Below are 15000 nucleotides of genomic sequence, written 5' to 3' on the forward strand. Positions count from 1 at the left end.
CACACACACACACACACACACACACACACACACACACACACACACACATATATATATATTTTTTTAAAAGGCTGTTGCGGTTTTATCGTCCGCTTTTTTGAACTTAGAAACAAAATTTGCACCAATATGACTTTAACACAGCAAATTGTAGAATTATTGAAATACAATGCTTTGCCTGAAACTTTTGCACTGGCTGTTGCTCTTCTTTAAACTATTGTGCAGATTTTAATAAAACGCCCAGAAACTAATCATTGGATGTACATCTACAAAACATTACATAGATCTAATCAAGATGGCTGCCGCAACAAAATGACCTCAGCCAACACATAAATGTCCATAATTTAGTTGTTGGTGAAAGTCATCCTCAGCACATATTCGGAGTACAAACACATTTAGCAAGAACCTGTAATCACATGAGATTAAGCACAAGTACCACAGTGTTCTTAATTGTTGTCAGCAACAGACAGTAAGGAGCACTGGCCTTCTTCTTATGTCATGTCCAACCAGACTGCTTTAAAGTGCTCCATTCTGCCTGCCTGACTGTGTTTTTATTGCCATCTGGAGAGTGCTAACGTTGGTTGTTTGGGATTGAGGAGAAAGGCTGCATGCATTTACCACACTCACTCAGCCACCTGCATGTTTTCCTTGTCATCATCTGGAAGGCAGAATGGGGCTGAGCTCACCTTCACCTCCCTCCCCTCCAGTCTTCCTACATGCACAGCAGCGACCGAGAAAAACCTGCTTCCTGTCAAAAGTTCCCCACTCTGGCCTGTACAGACCCACATAAGAGTAACAGCCAACCCAGGAATTAGACACCATCACCCTAACAAATTTCTCCACATTTCCTCTGTCAGAGTTAAAGCCATCAGGAGTTCACATCCGTCCAGACATGTCGTGGTCTGGCGGGGGAAGGGTGGGGAACACGACCCCTCTTACAGAGGAGCGTGGCTGTGCAAACAAATAAGCCAGCCTGTCTTCTCCTGTACTGTAAAGGGAAAAAAATGAAAAAGCAAAAGCCCCAGGGTTTTTGTCAGAGACAAACACGGGCAGTGGACCAGCCTCATGGGCCCTACTACTACTTCTACACAATCCAGACATGTTCATTTAGACCAGCTCCCAGTCCAGTCACTTGGAAACAGTATCCTCAATGCCGGCCAGCTGCAAAATAAACATAGCTGTTGATTAACTTCTAAACCTCCTGGACTTGGAGTGTATTACACTGTAAAGTCATTTCATACAACCAATGTAAAACTTTATTTTGGACACCTTGCACAAGAAACAAAACCCTTGTGCTGAATGATGCAAAAATAATTAAAACCTTACATGTTGAAGAGTTGCAGAACAAATGAAACATGAACTGAAATATTAGTTCCTGTTTGTATTCAGCAGGTGTTTTGTCACATACAACTGAAATATCCTCTTGTGTTTTTATACTTTAGAGTACTCTTGTTGTGGAGATCCCACCCTACAGAAATCAGAGAATATCCAGCTCCGTGCAGGTCAACTTTTACGTCTGCAATGGCAAGAGGAAGAGAAGCCAATATCAACGCTTCACCTACCTGCCTCCAAACGGTAAACCATACTTTGATGTTCATGCTGTCAGAAAACACAATAAGTGACATGGGGGAAATAAAAAAGCCACCCTCTTTCAATTTTATAGGGTTTTCCATAACAGGACAAACCAAGAAATGATTTCTTCTTGTATTATTTAAATGTAAACTAAAATGTGCAAACACATTCAACAAATGGCAACATTTATTAAATGTTGCCAAAATGGTAATGCTGTGTGCAAATTTCTAAATCTTTCCTTGCAAAATGAAGTACACGTTTTCTGTATGACTTTATCAGTCATGGTTGTAGAATACTTTTTGCCCACCCTTTTTCCAAACTTAGATTTAGTTTTGTGAGGTTTGCAGATATTTGGTTTTACACAGCTGTTTTGAGGTTCCACCAAAGCATTTGTAACAAGTTGATTTCTGGACTTCTGCTGAACCATTGCAAAAATATTGAGTTTTATTTTTTTCAGTCATTCTGTTGTACATGAGCTGCTGTACATGGGATCATTATCATCATCATCATCATCATCATCATCATCATCATCATCATCATCAACAACAACAACAACCTTTATTTATAAAGTGCTATAACATCAGCCACTGCTGAAAAAAAGTGCTGAACACAAAAATAAAAGCTCAATACAAAAGCACAATAAAATCACACAGTTAAATAAGTAAAATCAGTACCAATACAGCAAAAGTTGAGTAAAATCAAATCTCAGTTGGGTTAAAGGCCAGTGAGAAAAAAATAAGTTTTTTAACGAGTTTTAAAAACGGACAGTGAAGGAGCCTGTCGAACATGCAAGGGCAAGGCGTTCCACAGTTTAGGGACACTAACAGAGAAGGCCCTATCTCCTCTGAGCTTCCGTTTGGAACTGGGGATGACCAGGAGCAGCTGGTCAGCAGACCTGAGTGACCGAGGAGGAGCGTAACGGTCAAGAAGCTCTGTTAAATAAGATGGGGCGATGTTGTTTAAAGCCTTAAAAACAAACAAGGATTTTAAAATGAACTCTAAAGCACACAAGCAGTCAGTGGAGAGAAGCCAGGACGGGGGTGATGTGCTCTCTTCTGCGTGTTCCTGTTAAAAGATGGGCAGCAGTGTTCTGCACCAGCTGCAGACGTGTGAGGGATGACTGGTTTACTCCAAAGTAGAGTGAGTTACAGTAATCCAGTCGAGATAAAATAAAAGCGTGGATCACGGTTTCAAACTGTTGCCTTGAAAGAATAGATTTCATCTGTGCTATTTTTCTCAGGTGATAAAAACTACTACTACTACTACAACTACTACCTCCACCACTGAGCTGACGGTGTATTTTGTATGTTTGTGATGATATGCTGTTTGTTTTTTGGCCAAATAAAGTGCTGTGCTTTATGCATATACAGTATGTTGATCATGACTGAAATAATACAATCCCAAATGCAAGAGGATGAAATGAACTTCCTCTGCAGGGCAGCTCAGTTTTACAGGGTGACACACTTCATCATCCAGGGAAGTGGAAGTGCAGTCACTGCTCCTCTGCAAAGAAAAATGTCAGTTGAGGTGATCAGGCATCAGATTAGAATGCCTTTTGTGCATCTGTTGTGAAAAGTTTTGACAAGGATATCCCATTGAAAGATGATCCTGGGGCAGACCCAAATCTTGCTGGAGGGATTATGTATCCTCTCTGGACTGGGATTGACCCCATAGGTGGAGCTGGAGAGTGTTGAAGAAAGGGATATCTGGGTTTTTCTCCTGGACCTGTTGTCTCTGCGACCTGACCACAAGTGGAAGAAAATAGACAAATGGGTGGATGGAATCTGTTTAGAACTAAAAGAGGGTGGATTTTCCTTCTTCCTTTATTGTATGCTTTAATAAGTTGTAACATTTTGCACTCATCCATTCTTTGTATACAGAATGACTCTAGCTGGCAACATGCCAACATGGTCGATATTTAGGCACCACTTGACTGTAGCTTTTGAGTAGGAGCAGAAGAAGGAAAGATTGTTCATTCTGTCATGAAGCTGCGTTCCTTAGCCATGACTTGTTCCTGCTGAGTGACAGATCTTCCGAGTGCTGTCAGTGTAGACAAGTCAATCTTCAGGACACCTCATTTTCACACCCTGCCTCACACAATGCCTCCATGCTGTCCAAACACCCAAAAGACCTGACAATTACACATGAATATACACACACAAACACCCAACCAGCTAGTACTTTGTCCTGCCATTCATGCTGTAACCTGAGAAGCCAGGATTGCCTCTCTCTCTGTACTTATCATGTTCTTCAGTGTTTAGCAACTGCCTTTGTATTGGAATTTAAAGAATGAATTGAAAAGGCCAACTTAGAAACTGCAATATAAGTAACTTGTTTTCCACACTAAAGACAGGTGAAATATTACATTGGTGACTGGTATCAGTTTTTGCATGTATCCTGAAAAATTTCAATTCAAATCCTTAAAACAACAATGTCAAACTGATGGTATTTTTAAAGAACAACACTTTCGAATTTCGTTGTTGGCATCAGAGTCATTGATGCTTTAATATCCACACATTCCTCCACCCTTATACCGGTTTAGGAATTTCATCCTGCACCCACATCATGATAACCAGTGGAATCCATTAGATCAAAACAACAGTATCTTATTTTCATTGATCAGTGCTTAATGGATCTCAGGCCTCTGGGACAGCATGCAGGTATTTTAAGTCTACAGCTGCTAATAAGATGTGACATTTACATTATCAGCAGTTGTATGTAAACCCACAGTAGATAAGTGATCAGGCTCCTAAAATAAATAGAACATGGCCCTATCGTGAAAGTTTTTTGGTGAAAAAAGGATGAAGAGTCTTAAAGAAAAAATGGTCAACGTATATGGGTACATCAGCACTGACAGACAGAGAGAAAGATATGAAGCTTCTTGGCAGAGCATTTCTAAGTAATTTGGCTGAACATAAACAGAGCTCTAATTAAAAGATGACTTGTTGTGTTCTGCCTTTTGCTGCCAAATAAACCACAAGCACGGCGTGGACCACACAAGTGGGGCCAGTGTCTTCTCAAAGATGCATGATTATCTCACAAATGTATCAGACAGACAGGGAATTGCAAAGTTTATTTAAAGATTTACAACTCTTTTGAAGTCACTTGTAACACTACGCAGCAATTCCCATTTGTAAAAACAAACAAATTTGATAAATCAAGTGAAAGGGCTATAATGTTTTTCATTCATTTGTAGCCATGTTTCCATCCAACTGCAATGTGAATTTTGAGCTAACTTTTAAAATGTTGCAAAAAAGAAAAAAAATGAATTAGGTGTGTTTCCATCTATTGGTTTGGAGTGAATCAACCGGGCAAAGTGTAATTTTGTTAAACATTGATGACTGTAATAAACAGAAAGTAGACCAGCAGGGACCACACATCATGGAACAATGGAGAGATGTTTTCAGACGTGTTAGTATCAGGCAAGTTGTACTTGTTTTGTTATATCAACTAGTATTGGTGATGTTATATGCTGTCTGGCGACTTAGAGAAAAAAATGCAGTCCTTACGGAAATATCTGGAAACATACAGCCAGCAAAAACAGCTGATTAATAATGGGAGGTAAATGTTTGCTATGTCAGAACTTATGTTTTCATGTACCCTTTAGCTCAGTAACTCTTTTTTGAAAAATCCCAAGACAGCAAGCTATCTTAGTAAACACAAAATGTCTCACTTTCTTGTTTTTAGATTTTGAGCTCTTTTTTTTGTGAGAGTGGCTGAGAAGTATCCTCAAAACATATTCAGATAGCTAAAACAGCTCACAAGATCTCAAAATTTTAAATACATTCCTTCAAGATTAATAGGTTTTAAATTATGTGCAGTGAATTCTGTAATTTTTGGATTTGACTATCTCATTTACCTTTGCAGTGATGGAGTAAGAAAACTAACGAGAAAAAAATACAAATCAGCTCTTTTTCACTGAAAAGTGAAATGTTAGACTGTGCTTGCTGGTTCTAAAGAATGGCGTGGATAGCTGATGTATATTCAGCATCAATGAAACATTTGTAGTGATGATTGATGAGTGTAACAGTTTCACAGTTGCAATACAGCGAATCAGAAAGAGGAAATCCTAGTGAAGCTGTTTGTTTATGAGGGTTTCAGTATGTGTTTGTGTGTCAACATTGAGTGAAACAATGACTGCTGTGGCCAGGTACTAAAGGTGGGTTGAGAAGGAGGACACAGACATGCATACTACTTGTCAACACTTTTTTTGTTGTTGTTGCTCACTTCTATGAAAAGTCTCTTCCGGCCCATCAACCCACTTCAAGCACAGTTGTGGTCAGTGACGTTGGTTACAGAGAACATTTCTTTCATTCTCTGTTGTCTGCTTGTCTATAAAAAGGCAAAGTTGAGGCTTAAAATAGCTTGACTTGTTTGAAACAGCGGAAGGATGAAGCAAACATGCTCTGGGACACAGATGCTGAAAACCACCTTCATTTTCCATTCAGGTCATGTGATCACCTTATTATTCTTTTACACTAATAAAACATGCTATCAATGTCTAGTCATGTTGAACCAGCAACTGCCTTTACACAAGTTTGAACACTGTAAACAAAACAAAACAAAAAGCAGGCATATTATTTTAGTATTGTAGATTGTATTGTTTAAAACATGCAAATGACTCAGCCTCACACAGCTTCTTGTAGGAACTGTTGAAATCAATGTTTGGTAAGATACAAAAACAATTAATGAATTATCAAACATCAACAAAAAATAAACCCTTAGTGCATCATAGACTATTAGTGCATGTCAGCAGGGCCCACTTAACTTCCTGGTAGGCCCTGAGGCTGAGGTCCTGTAGCTCCACCCACATAGGTTTGTAATCCTATAGTGGTCATGCAAAGTAAACATCCATCAGGTTTACCTGTTCAGGCAGCTGGTTCAAAAAGGTCTGCCAGCCTCAGTACCGTGATATTTTTTCCAAACTTGTTCTGACAAACACAGTTTATTCACTTTAATTAGCACCGCTCACAAACTTCTTCCTGACCAGACATGTATGCAGCTGTCAGTCATCAAGGGACAACCCCCAAATTCTGATTGGTCAGAGCATATATGCTTACATGGGTTACTATTAGTTTGGACCAATCAGCGAACCTGACAAGCTGTAAACTATATATTTCTTTCAGCTCATCGTGTGACATCAAAATGATAGTCCTCCCCCCACTCCCACCGTTGAAAGCCCCAAGCCCATGCATTAAAGTGGCCCAGCATGTCAGTATGCACAGAAGGATAAAGTGTGTATAAACAAACCAATTCCTTAATTCAAGTGAATTAATATATAGGTCCTTCTCAAAAAATTAGCATGCTATGGTAAAGTTCATTGTTTTCTGTAATGTACTCATAAACATTAAACTTTCATATATTTTAGATTCATTGCACACCAACTGAAGTAGTTCAAGCCTTTCATTGTTTTAATATTGATGATTTTGGCAAAAAAAGTAAAGAAAAATCAAAAATCCCTTTCTCTAAAAATTTGCATATTTCATCAGACCAATAAAAGAAAAGTGTTTTTAATACAAAAAAAGTCAACCTTCAAATAATTATGTTCAGTTATGCACTCAGTACTTGGTGGGGAATCCTTTTGCAGAAATAACTGCTTCAATGCAGCATGGTATGGAGGCAATCAGCCTGTGGCACTGCTGAGGTGTTATGGAGGCCCAGGATGCTTCGATAGTGGCCTTAAGCACATCCAGAGTGTTGGGTCTTGGGTCTCTCAACTTTCTCTTCACAATATCCCACAGAYTCTCTCTGGGGTTCAGGTCAGGAGAGTTGGCAGGCCAACTGAACACAGTAATACCATGGTCAGTAAACCAGTGGTTTTGGCACTGTGAGCAGGTGCCAGGTCGTGCTGAAAAATGAAGTCTTCATCTCCATAAAGCTTTTCAGCAGATGGAAGCATGAAGTGCTCCAAAATCTGAAAGCTAGCTGCATTGACCCTGCCCTTGTTAAAACACAGTGGACCAACATCAGCAGCTGACATGGCACCCCAGACCATCACTGACTGTGGGTACTTGACACTGGACTTCAGGCATTTTGGCATTTCCTTCTCCCCAGTCTTCCTCCAGACTCTGGCACCTTGATTTCCGAATGACGTAAAATTTGCTTTCTTCTGAAAAAAGTACTTTGGACCACTGAGCAACAGTCCAGTGCTGCTTCTCTGTAGCCCAGGTCAGGCGCATCTGCCGCTGTTTCTGGTTCAAAAGTGGCTTGACCTGGGGAATAAGGCACCTGTAGCCCATTTCCTGCACACACCTGTGCACGGTGGCTCTGGAAGTTTGTACTCCAGACTCAGACCACTGCTTCCACAGGTCCCCTAACGTCTGGAATCGGCCTTTCTCCACAATCTTCCTCAGGGTCCGGTCACCTCTTCTCGTTGTGCAGCGTTTTCTGMCACACTTTTTCCTTCCCACAGACTTCCCACTGAGGTGCCTTGATACAGCACTCTGGGAACAGCCTCTTCATTCAGAAATGTCTTTCTGTGTCTTACCCTCTTGCTTGAGGGTGTCAGTGATGGCCTTCTGGACAGCAGTCAGGTCAGAAGTCTTACCCATGAATGTGGTTTTGAGTAATGAACCAGACTGGGAGTTTTTAAAAGCCTCAGAAATCTTTTGCAGGTGTTTAGAGTTAATTTGTTGATTCAGGTGATTAGGTTAGTAAGTCATTTAGAGCGCATGTTCATGATATGCTAATTTTTTGAGATAGGGATTTTTGGTTTTTCTTTACTTTTATGCCAAAATCACCAATATTAAAACAATAAAAGGCTTGAACTACTTCAGTTGGTGTGCAATGAATCTAAAATATATGAAAGTTTAATGTTTATCAGTACATTACAGAAAATAATGAACTTTATCACAATATGCTAATTTTTGAGAAGGACATGTAGTTAGTATTTGCTAGTGTCTAATGAGTCATAGGTTTAATCAACTCCAGGTGGACTGATACATTCAGTAGCATCAGGACACTGATATTTAGTAATCTAAATTCAGCTCAGTAAAATGGATATTGATGTAAAATGGACCCTCTTTTGTGGCAGGAGCACTTTTACTTTTCACTTTTAGAGTATTTTGGTCATTTTTTTTTCCTGTGGACATTTGTAGTATTTTTTGGAATACCCATGTTACACAAAACTGATAAAGTTTACATAAAATGTAAACATGAATCTCTGAAATTTAGAAAATGAAAATTTTTTAGACAGACTAGACCAGTTTGCTAGTTGCTGTAGCCTTTAGGAACCCATTTCCGAAGCAGATTTATGACCACTCAATCCTTCCAACCATTGTTACCTTCTTGTTCCACAGTTGTATCATGGGAGCAGCAGCTTGAGCAGGGAGGCCTAGACATTTCTTTCCACAGCCTCCGCTATCTCTGCCGGTAGGATTCCAAGGCATTTCTTGGCCAGCTAATAGACAAAGCCTCTCCGGGGTGTCATGGGTCTTTCCCGGGGTCTCCTCTAAGTTGGACATGCTAATAATCCAGCTGGAAGAGCCTCTAAGCTGCACCAGAAGTGCTAAGGCTAACTCCTACTGCCACTAATAGCTCTAGCAAAAGATCAAGAAGCCCATAAATAAGCGAGTAATACTTAGTTAAAGGCATTGTCAGATTTAATATAAAGTGTCCATGATAACAATCCACTATGAAATTTTGACAATTACAGCAGTTTTAAAACATCAACAAATTTCTATTAGTCCAATCAGAGCACTACCACAGTCAGAATTTCCTTAAAGTTGATTTTTGTTCTGAAGGTTATCAACAACGAGTAAGAAAAGATGCGAGCCATCACATCACACCTAGGATTTGGTCACAAAGTGGTTTAAGGAGAAATAGCCTGCTGTAGTGTTTTTGTAATGCAATGTAAGCATTTTGTGCAGAAAACCCTTAAATCTGTGCTATTTATCCTAGAAGCTAGCAAAGCTTTTTTAATTTACTCTGCTGGAAACTCTCAGTATTCAAATATTGTTTGAAGTTTCCTCTTTAAAATTATATCAAAAATTCCTTGTTAGAATAAACTAAAAATAGGATTCAGACCAAAAACCAATTGGTTATCCTGAATAGGAAGACAAATCAAGGCATATTTTTGGAAGGATTTATGATCCAGATATCAAAATGCAGCTTAAAGAAACAAAAATCTATGTGTTTAGTTAATTTTGACAAATTTGACTTAATCCTCAGTTTGATGTGATGGGTCATATATTTGAATCTTACTTCAAACTAGCTAAACAATAACTTTATGCAGCAAAATCTTGCTTTACAGGAGAAAAGATATAATGACTGACTAAATCGGAAAGATATTACACAATATAAATCAGCAACATTTGTGGTTGGGCTCTAAGTACTTGTTCATGATGTTAGGATGTTTTGTCTGTTTCCTGGTCTGAACTTTCCTTTTCCAAGCTCCATTTCCAATCATACTTGCAGAGACATGATGGGCTACTTTTGAAACAAGAAACAGTTTTCACAAACCACAATGAATAGAAAAATTCCTGTTGGCAACAATGACCAAAACGGGGACGAAGAGCTTCTCGGAACCTCTGTTTTTACAGGCCATTTGGAGATTCCTCTGGTATATCATGACAGATTCTTATGGGTGCTCACTCCCTTGTTGTAATATGGTTTGTTGTTGGATCTGGACAAAAGAGAACCAAAAACATTTTCTGTGACACATACAGGAAAAGTGAATGAGCTCCACATTGTTTTTTGTAAGTATGTTTTCACAGTCTTTTTTTTTTTTTTAATCTGGCCAATGACATAGATGTTTTAGTCATGTCTGCAGATTTGGGTTTTGTCAGGCAGTATACTCAGACACAGTTTGCTGCATGACCAGATTGTCTGCTCAGTGGGACACAATGCACCAGGTACCTTTGAATTAATGAACCAACACCTGCTCCACATTGAGTGTTTCTGCTGATCTACGCCATTTAAACAAAATTACTTTATTGTTTAATGTCTATTGCCTACTGCTGAGGGCAAAATGCTTTTGCCTGTGTTTGTGAATGGGTTTGTTCATCTGTCCATTAGAAAAAATAGCTCATGTACCACTAGACAAGCATTATTGGAACTCACACAAAGTAATCACTGGATGTACATCTAAACCTGATTAACTCTTATGGTCAGTCCAATTCAAGATGGCTGCCTCAGCTAATGAACTGTATGGTATACCAGCTATAATCCAGTGAATTTTACAGCTATTGATATAGAATTTGTAGTGTTAATTGACTATCATCCCCAACTTTTTGTGAGGGGTTTGTGTTTTCTTTTAAGTTTCCATTTTGTGTTCACTTTTCTCTATTTGTCTGTCACCTGCTCCTCTGTGTTCCTCTCCAGCTCCTCTCATTCTTGCTTCTTCTCCTCACAGGTGTTTTTCATTTCAGTTCATTAGTCTATATACGTACTGTATAGTTAATCAAAGAAATTCATGAAGACAAACAATCATTCACACTTAGATCTGATTTAGAGTTCATAAATAAGCTAACATGCATGTTTTTAATCTGAGGGTCAAAATTTGTAATTTTGTACCCAGAAAAATTCCATGCATGCTTCGGCAGAACATGCAAGCTTCACACAGAAAGTCAGAGGGGCGAACCTGCAAATATTTTGCCATGAGTGGACAGTGCTTACCTCTGCTCTGTCATTGGACATACATAACCCACAGGGGGAAACTGAAGCCCGCTGAAGCTTTTGCTCACCTGGTAAAATCTATTTTTTTTTTCAGTTCATACATGAAGTGAGAAAGGGGCTGATGAATCCAGCTGGAGAATAAATTTCTTTTTATATCTGTAACAAGTCAAAAAAGTTGTATATATTTGAAGAAAAACACCAAAGTGATTAGATATTTATTTTCACAAGGTTTCTTAGTTATGCAATGTGCTAGAAAGTAGCATCAACGCAATGCTTCAGACAAATTGGCCTTTTTGTCGGCTTAGTTTTCTCTCATAAATTCCAAATGATGAGATAAGCTGAAACTTGTATCTTTTGCTTAATTTAGAAGTGCTTCAACTTTAACCTCAAATCTGTGCTACTGATTTGAAAAGGGAACCTTTTGCCCCACTCATCACCCCTGATTTGACTTTCCATTATTATCACGCTGGTCTGAGTGGGACCACTTTCAAAGCAATAAAGCAGCTCTATTTCTCCAAATTTAGGTGGTTCAAATATCTACAAAATGTTGAGTAGAGCCTCTGGACAAGTTCTTTGTTTGTCTCTTCTCTAAGAGTCTTCTCCTGTTTCTCACCATCAAATCTCACCATTTTTTTAGATGTTTCTATCTTGATCATTAAAGTTGTTCAAATATTTCCAATTGCTAGAAAACACTCCAATGCCTAAGTTGAGGAAAAAATTATCAAAATTTTCTGATATGCATCACGCTGACAACCTTAATCTTGGCTCCTTGGCAATGTGTTCACGAAGGCAGAGAAAAGGAACAAGGCCACAGAGGGAAGTTACTGTAGTGTGACCATGTGACTCACTTGTTATTCCCCAGGCTTTGTAGAGGAGGCCTGGGCATCATGGGACACATCTTACGATGCTCCCTCACACACCAAGCCCAGTCCCTGGGCATTTAAAACAGAGAGGTTGACGTAAATGTGCTCCCAGGTGCATTATCACTGCAACGCATCTCGGCATCCCAGCGGCTACAGGTGTGAATAATGTCTTTTCAAATAAAAAAAGAAAACACTCTGTCCCTAACACTTGTAGCTGCTAGCATCACTCAAAATCAAACAGTTTAGACAGGCATCTTTTTCATTCTGACAACTGTTTGGTTTTCTGTAAATGTCACATGGAGCAAGTTTGGCCAAAAACTTAATAGATGGCATCAACACTCACCACACCCATTAGCACTGTTTTACAATTCGTATGAATAGAAACAGTATGTCCATTGTGAGTCCAAAAACTTTGTTATGCTTCAGGGTATCTTAATGCCAACCTATTAGTTTTGTGCTGGTACAGTGTGTGCATACATACTTGAATAATAACTCAGCACAGAGCTTGTTTTATTGATCTCTCCTTACCACCTAAGTATGTACGTCTGTGTACCATAATACCTACTTTTTCTGACAGTGTAGTGAAGACATGTGATACCTGTCGGTCATACCTGGCCAGGAAGCAATGCAGACAGTGTGTTTGTTGAATGAAAATTTGAAGAGAGAAGGCAGGATGAGCGAGTAGGGTCACAGCACTCTCCTGCATTAGCTGAGGTCTCATGCTCCTGAAACCACAGGCTCAGCTCTGCAGCCTCTTAAGCAGCTCAGGCAGTCTAATCAAAATCAAATCATCTCCTTTTCCTCACTCCCCTCCTATCTTTTGGTCCCGAGAGAATCAATTACTTCTCGAGTGTGGAGAAAACCTGGGGGTCCAGAGCTCCTCCAGCAGCAGCAGCAGCAGCAGCCATCCAGGGCTTTTAAGTAGTTTTACTGGATATCAAAGTTAGAGGAGAGTCCAAAGAAAATAGGTCTTACTCATTATTGGAGCCAGCTGTGGCTTTCCACACTGATGACTCATCCATTTTTCTTTCCCCTCAGTTCTTTTTTGTAGTTCATGGTGTGGTAAAGATGGGTGGGGGTGGTGGGTCTCCGTTAGTGTGTTCATCCAAGTTTATACTGAGCCAATATTGACTGGTTATTGTTTGTTTGGACTATGAAGGGTATAGAAGCCACAACTGTGCCTGTTTCTCTGCATTACTCATGCATTCCATGCGCCACGTGGCTTACTTGCACAATTTATTAATACCTCAACTTTATTTTCTGTTTATTTTTTCTTTCTCTCAGTGCCGATAATAAAGACTGAACCCACTGATGAATATGATTCTCTTGGAACTGTTGGGCTGTCCATTCATTCAAAGCCCTTCTATGGCCAGCCCAGGCTTGCTCCCATCATGCCTGTAACTGAACCTGACACCTGCCTGGTTGGTAGCTACCCTAGCTGCCCGCCTCGACATGCTGTCATGCCACCATCATCCCCCAGTTCCAGCCCTACCCTGCATGATCTGTCCCCTGTGGCATACAGCAAGTGCCTCCCCAACAGCCCCACCCATGCAGCACCGCCAGGCACTATGGTTCCACCCATTCAGGAGACCCCTTGTTGTCCCAGCCTTGCCCACCCATCATCTCCAGACCACAACTCTTCACTGGGGATGCTCCACTCCCAGGGGAGCCCTAATCATCTCAACAGTCCTGGACCCCAAGGTTACCACCATTCCATCTACGCTAACAGCAGCTCTTCATCTTCCCCGGTGTCCCAGCCTTCCACTCCTGGCGGGCCTGCAGAGAGTTCGTTTGTTCAAGCCTACAGCCCTAGTCAGTCAGCAAGTAACTCAGCCCCAGATGGAGAGAGCGCCCCCAGTCTCCTACCTGAAGATGCTGCTCCGCCATCAATGGCCATCACCGTCAAGCAAGAACCCCAAGAACTGGATCAGATGTATCTAGATGATGGTGAGTAAGATATATTTGTACAAACTAAGATTTAAAAATTTTTGTTTGCTTATAATAAAAATGGCATGTTTTTAGATGTTTTTATCAAGAAACCTAACCTTAATAAGCTTAATAATTATAGCTGAAATGAATTTATGCAGCAGATTACATTTACTTAACACCTTCTGCTTATCTGCAAGCCCTGACACACATAGCCACTCCCTGCTGGTTCTCTCAGTATTTCCTGATGGAGCTCTGGCAGCTGATTTGCGTCACATTTGTTTAATTTTAGACCTTGCAGACTTATTTGCTTTTGGTCTGATATTTGGCCCAGTTTATGTTAGTCCAAACGACTGTTTTACTTCATAATGCTCAAAATGCCTTGATGAGATTTTGAAACAATCTGTCCAAACATCAGAGCACCAAGGTCAGCTGGGGTGCAGTGAAACAAAAACAGTGGCACACGTATAGCGAGCCAAGCTGTTGACACACCAACTAATGAAGGAAGCAAAACAATGGGTAGGGGTTTCCTGAACCCAACCATTTTCCCCCTATAATTCTGGGAGGGATGGAGGGAGGTGGGAGGTGGAGGCTTTGTTTTCCTATCTTTTCCCTGTGGAGTTAACACCATGTGGCTGTCATCATCAGGAGAGACTGTGGGGTCACTGGTCTCCTTCTGGCAATGAAAGCAGTCACACCCAAGGGACCATATGGTCAGATTTATTGTCCATTTCACATTAGGTCTTTTATGTCAGCAACCTGTTATCTGTGTTAGCAGAAGCTCCACTTGTTGTTTTGACAAATGCTCATGAATCACATCATTGGCATTCTGCCAGTCTGAAAATGTTAAAAATCCACCTGTATCCCAGCAGTGAGGAGGGGAAGACCCTCCTACATTATACCCATGAATATTTTTCTTCCTGTGCACCTTATGTTAAGTAAGCTGATGTATGTGTGTGTGTGTGTGTGTGTACACTTGTGCACTTTAAATGCTTTTTCATCAACAGCTCTGGGATTGGAGGGGTGA

The 15000-nt window shown here is 40.2% G+C and overlaps 1 protein-coding gene across 1 annotated transcript in view; it reads left to right on the plus strand.

The window, feature by feature from the left end:
* Positions 1-15000, plus strand: part of LOC106525012 (nuclear factor of activated T-cells, cytoplasmic 1) — a gene marked incomplete in the record, with an annotated part of 96572 nt that overhangs the window by 48629 nt on the left and 32943 nt on the right. The window contains 2 exon segments of the mRNA XM_014019110.1: positions 1440-1572; positions 13332-13994. Of these exon segments, the coding sequence (XP_013874564.1) occupies positions 1440-1572; positions 13332-13994 (796 nt within the window).

This window comes from Austrofundulus limnaeus, unplaced genomic scaffold, assembly GCF_001266775.1.
Source record: "Austrofundulus limnaeus strain Quisiro unplaced genomic scaffold, Austrofundulus_limnaeus-1.0 Scaffold209, whole genome shotgun sequence".
Lineage (NCBI taxonomy): Eukaryota > Metazoa > Chordata > Actinopteri > Cyprinodontiformes > Rivulidae > Austrofundulus > Austrofundulus limnaeus.